At 43.4% G+C, this 6,000-nt stretch overlaps 1 protein-coding gene across 1 annotated transcript; it reads left to right on the plus strand.

Annotated features, from left to right (window-relative positions):
- Positions 1-2,941: 2,941 nt before the first annotated feature.
- chst2b (carbohydrate (N-acetylglucosamine-6-O) sulfotransferase 2b) lies at positions 2,942-5,520 on the plus strand. Its single transcript, XM_055881493.1, has one exon. It carries the CDS (start codon positions 3,575-3,577, stop codon positions 4,970-4,972), a length of 1,398 nt encoding a protein of 465 aa, XP_055737468.1. The 5' UTR covers positions 2,942-3,574; the 3' UTR covers positions 4,973-5,520.
- The last annotated feature ends 480 nt before the right edge of the window (positions 5,521-6,000 follow it).

The following is a 6,000-nucleotide window of genomic DNA, read 5'->3' on the forward strand; positions in this document are numbered from 1 at the left end:
CACCATTTAATACCAGAGGGCTTTTAGGTAATGAACATGCCATTGTACCATTAAACCAAGGAAGATTGGGATAAATGATGGTAAAATTACACTAAGAGGGCTAATAATTATGGTGCACACATGCATCTTTCAACATGAGGCGTTGAAACAAGGGGCAATCAGCAGTTGAACCAATTACAAAGTGTTTTCCCCCGCCACCTGTTTCGCAAAAAAAAAGCTAAAGGACGGGGCTGGAGAAATGTAACCACTCAAATTCAGACAGCGCTATGGATGCAAGGACTAACCATGTTTACAAACATTGGAGTAGAACAAGTTTATATTCTGGGTGCTGATGCGGTACGGCAGCTGATGGGGTATGGCAGCTGATGGGGTATGGCAGCTGATGGATACGACAGCTGATGGATACGACAGCTGATGGGGTACGGCAGCTGATGGGTACGACAGCTGATGGGTTACGGCAGCTGATGGGTACGGCAGCTGATGGGTTACGGCAGCTGATGGGGTACGGCAGCTGATGGGTACGGCAGCTGATGGGGTACGGCAGCTGATGGGTACGGCAGATGATGGGGTACGGCAGCTGATGGGTACGACAGATGAACTAAGCTCATGAAGCAATTAGAAGTTATGTTCTTCAGGAATCAATGGGTACATATTATTCATTTATAAGTCCACAAATGGATGTAGCAACGGCAGATTTCCCCTTGAAAGGTTAAAGGTTTTATTTTTCTAATCTGAGTAAACATATCTCCTGAAATAACTTTAGGCGTAAATCTGGAATACAAATAATCAAATCAAATCAAATTTGATTAGTCACTTGCGCAGGTTTAGTAGACTTTACAGTGAAATGCTTACTTACGAGCCCCTAACTGACAATGCAGTTTTAAAAAATATGGATAAGAATAAGAGATAAAAGTTAAAATAATAAATTTAACAATTAATCAATTAAGTGTATTTAACTTATTTCTTTATAAGTCATAAATAATTGACAACAAGTGCAGTAGCCTACATAATATCCAAAGGTTTACCACACCCAACAGGAATTGAAATATTCCCTTTGCCCCAGCAGATGGCAATCTTTGCAAAGCAACTGCAGCGCATACAGCAGTGACTGCATCCAAAAACCTAAGAGTAATAAAAATACACATTTACCAAGAAATCCTCCCAGGAAAAGATTAGCCTAATAGTGAACTAAAAACTCTTGGGACAACTGTAGGACGCCCAATAGACATGCCCAAACCCTCCCATTTTTGGCTGCCATTGGTGTAATAACACATGAACTGACACATGTGAGCGGATCATTTTCAATCTGTTGGGCATTTGATCCGTGCCTCTAAAACATATGGGTTCATCGCTTGCCATGCCTGTCAATTCCACACTAACAGCTGTCAAAAAGTAGATTACAGCTGATTCCAATTTGCCTGGTGAGAGAGACTCAGTGAGCATAACCTTGCGATTGAGAAAGGCCGCCATAGGTAGACCTGGCTCTCAAGAGAAGACAGACTATGTGCACACTGCCCACAAAATGAGGTGGAAACTGAGCTGCACTTCCTAACCTCCTGCCAAATGTATGACCATATTAGAGACACATATTTACCTCAGATTACACAGATCCACAAAGAATTCAAAAACAAATCCAATTTTGACTCCCATATCTACTGGGTGAAATACAACAGTGTGACATCACAGCAGCAAGATTTGTGACCAGTTGTCACAAGAAACGGGCAACCAGTGAAGAACAAACACCATTGTAAATACAACCTATATTTATGTTTTTTTTTTCCCCTTTTGTACTTTGGCCATTTGCACATTGTTACAACATGGTGTATATACACAATATGACATTTGTCTTTATTCTTTTGGAACTTCTGTGAGTGTAATGTTTGCTGTTCATTTTTATTGTTTATTTCACTTTTGTATATTATCTACTTCACCTGCTTTGGCAATGTTAACATATGTTTCCCATGCCAATAAAGCCCCTTGAATTGAATTGAGAGGACAGGACAGGATAGGCAGTTCAGTTGCCAGTTTGAACAGCTCTAACCGGGAGCTGCTCTCATTGTCTATCTTTCATTGGTCCCGTTTTCAAACGGGCGTCAGGTCTACAGTACCTCTTGAGACTTGGCAAAACACATGTCTCTAATGGGAGCTATCGATTACTTGCTGCCTAGGCCAGCACAATATGAGAGGAAGAGACAGATATGGTGAAACATGATCAATAACATTCCCCACAGAGACAGACCTGAATGTAGGCTATTGTCTGTTCTCCCTGAAAATGCAACAAAACATACGATTTGAAAATACTACCACACATTGATATGATACATTGTAACATTGAAACAATGTATGTAACAGATTTCTGCTAATAGCCTAGTTGCATAACAGTGCGCTAACTAGCAAGTCTATAAATGAACGGACTGGAGCTGAGTCGACCCAATGCTACTACACTGCCAGAGCAGCATCAGTTCCATTTCTATTCTATCCTAACAACAGCATCATTTTCCACAGTCGTGACGTCTACCATTGCTGTGAGACTTTGTTGTCCCCCACGATTAATTCGGGGAGGGGACTGTGGATCTGTCTCCATCCGTCGGTGCCTTTGTATGTTAGTCACACGCGATATCTCAGACAGCACTTGGCCGATGTTGACGAAACTTCGGTGAATGATGCGTCTTGCCATAAAAATCAATCATTTACAAAATAACACTGATTGGCCCAAGACCAGAGCTAAAGTAATTCACTTAAATTTGCGGAACTGAAATGTATTAGTCACATGTGATATCTCAATTGGCCCAAGCGGGGGCGCTGCATCATTCGTGAGAGGCGACATGTTTACTGTTGCCTTTTTCAAATGTGGGCGTCTCGAGAGCGTTGCATTCATTGTTGACAGACGTGCCGAAGAACCAAGGGCGTAACTCGCTTACGCACGTATCCTATCATGCTCCAATGGCGTTAAGAGAAGGGAGGGCTTTTCTCCCTGTACTCTGATTAAATCAGTCCTGTTTCAATTGGAGATACAATACCGCACATCGGGAATAATGGAAATCTTTGGTTCTTTGGACGAATAGACTCACCTCTAGATATACCTGCAGTATTATTCAAGCGGTATTATTCAAGAAGAAGCTGGAGTGCGTAATTACTAACGTATTACTTGTGTGCTGTGGTACAATGTTCATATAGGCTCCATCTATACCGGTGCGCATCAGATTTTAACTGGGCTGAAATGCCTACACTGAATATTGTCAAGGAAGGCGTACATTGTTTGCATGAACGGTTCTTTGTTTTGTTTTTGATGGCAGGCCTAACGCAATACGCACTGTAATACCCGTAATGGAAACATTTTCATGTGAAGAGCCTTGCGCACTGCAGTAAAGGCAGGGCTGCGTTATCGTATTTTGGATTGCGAATCGGATTGTGATATCGAATCTGTTGGCTGGGGTATTACCTAATAATTTAGCATTGGATTCGGTCGGTATCAATTCCCACCGGAGATATTCAATACGCTGTACGGGTTCGCCTATTGTAAATGTAAGAAGCTTTCGGTCAGTGGTGAGAGCCACTCACTCCTAGGTTACAGATGAGAGGGAAACAATACCATCAACAACTGAAGTTGACAGCGCCTTGGGAGAAGGATGCTGGCTACGGGAGAAAGCTCAAAACGTACAGGAACCATACCAAGATAATAGCTCAGCCCGGCATTGTGATGAAGGTGCTACGCAGAAAGCGGATTGTGTTGTTTATAGCCTATTTCTTGCTGCTGGTGCTGACTATGCTGAACTTGGCCAACTATAAATGGACTAAAGAGCCCCAGCAGTGCAATCACCAGATGAGGAGCACTACCTATCATGGCAGATCAGACATCCGGTTCCTCTACAGACCCTCTCTGGCCAAAAAAAGACAGTTGGTCTATGTTCTGACCACATGGAGGTCCGGGTCCTCCTTTTTCGGGGAGCTGTTTAACCAAAATCCTGAAGTGTTCTTCCTGTATGAACCCATGTGGCACATCTGGCAGAAGCTGTACCCGGGAGACGCAGTGTCTTTGCAGGGGGCAGCCAGGGACATGCTCAGCTCCTTATACCGCTGTGATCTCTCTGTGTTCCAGCTGTACAACAGCCCAGGGGGAAAGAACTTTACCTCCCTAGGACTCTTTGGGGCCACCCTGAATAAGGTGGTGTGCTCCTACCCCCTCTGCTCCGCCTACAGGAAAGAGGTGGTAGGGATGGTGGACGACAAGGTGTGTAAAAAGTGTCCACCTCAAAGCCTTAGACTACTGGAGGAGGAGTGCCTCAAATACAGCACTATCGTTATTAAAGGGGTGCGTATCCTGGACGTTAATGTTCTAGCCCCCCTCATGGAGGACCCGTCGCTGGACGTGAAGGTAGTCCACCTGGTCAGGGACCCCCGGGCCGTGGCCAACTCCAGGATCAAGTCCCGACACGGGCTGATCCGTGAGAACCTGCAGGTGGTCCGGAGCAGGGACCCCAAGCTCCGCAGGATCCCCTTCGTAGACCCCAACCACAAAGCCAACAAGAAGGACGGCTCAGACTACCACTCCATCGGAGCCATGGAGGTGATCTGTGACCGCACCTCCCGGACCCTGAGGACTGCCTTAAACCCTCCCAGTTGGCTCAAAGGGAAGTACATGGCCGTGCGCTATGAGGACCTGGTGGAAAACCCTGTGAAGATCCTGAGGAACATTTACCGCTTCGCCAACCTCACCACCAACCATGACATTGAGTCATTTGCTCTGAACATGACAGGTGGGTCTAGTTCGTCCTCCAAGCCATTCATAGTGTCCTCCAGGAACGCCACTCAGGCTGCCAGCGCATGGAGAACAGTGCTCAGCATCCAGCAGATCAAACAGGTGGAGGACTACTGTCATCACTCCATGGCTGTCCTGGGCTACGAGAGAGTCAGGACGGCCGGGGAGGCCAAGGACCTCAGTAAGTCCCTACTGACGGTCTCCAAACTGTGACAGAAAAACATTTATTTTTCCTTTCCACCAAAGACAGTGAATTCAATGTAATTTTGCATCTAGTGCCATTCCGTTAATCGTGGAATTAAAAAGCTTTACTTTGAATCAGTGTTTTTGAGGAATTCCACTTCTTGGCCACATTGGAATGTATCTTAGGTTTATTTTTCAGTTCAATTGCAGACAGTTGTATTTGACAGGACCATTACTTTTGTATCTGGAAAACTGGATGTTTTTGACAAAGCCTGAAGGCCTATGAACAATGACTTGAATATTGAACTGCAACTATGGAAACAAACAAACACTGTATGATTCATGTATCTTGTTATGAAAACACTTCAAAGTGGATGTTTTGGGAGTTATTTTGAATGTTCAAAATCTGAGAAAATATTTGGTTTTCCACTATCCATAATGTTTGTAAAAGTGAAAAACCAGTGAATGAAAAAAAGCATTAATTCATCAAAAAGCTAATTGTTTGAGCAGGTTATGTTACGTTGTGAGTCATGGATGGACTCAGAGACAATCATTAAACTGGTCTGTTATAACTATAATGTTACTCTGAGGAAGCATCTTTAATTTTCAGGTTTATTAGTTATTTATTTGTTCATTAGTTATTTATTATATGTTATTACAGTGGGACATCCCCAGACGACAATAGCTGGTAGGACAGTAATAGTAAAGTTTTTGGTCATACGCACATCCTTAAAAACATACACTATCGTTCAAAAGTTTGGGGTCACTTAGAAATGTCTTTATTTTTTAAAGAAAAGCCATTTTTTTATCCATTAAAATAACATCAAATTGATCAGAAATACAGTGTAGACATTGTTATTGTCTACACTGACGCCTCACAAGTCCTCAACTGGCAGATTCATTAAATAGTACCCGCAAAACACCAGTCTCAACGTCAACAGTGAAGAGGCATGATGCTGGCCTTCTAGGAAGAGTTGCAAAGAAAAAGCCATATCTCAGACTGGCCAATAAATATAAAAGATTAAGATGGGCAAAAGAACACAGACACTGGACAGAGG

The sequence above is a fragment of the Salvelinus fontinalis genome, chromosome 25, assembly GCF_029448725.1.
Source record: "Salvelinus fontinalis isolate EN_2023a chromosome 25, ASM2944872v1, whole genome shotgun sequence".
In the NCBI taxonomy this organism is placed as follows: domain Eukaryota; kingdom Metazoa; phylum Chordata; class Actinopteri; order Salmoniformes; family Salmonidae; genus Salvelinus; species Salvelinus fontinalis.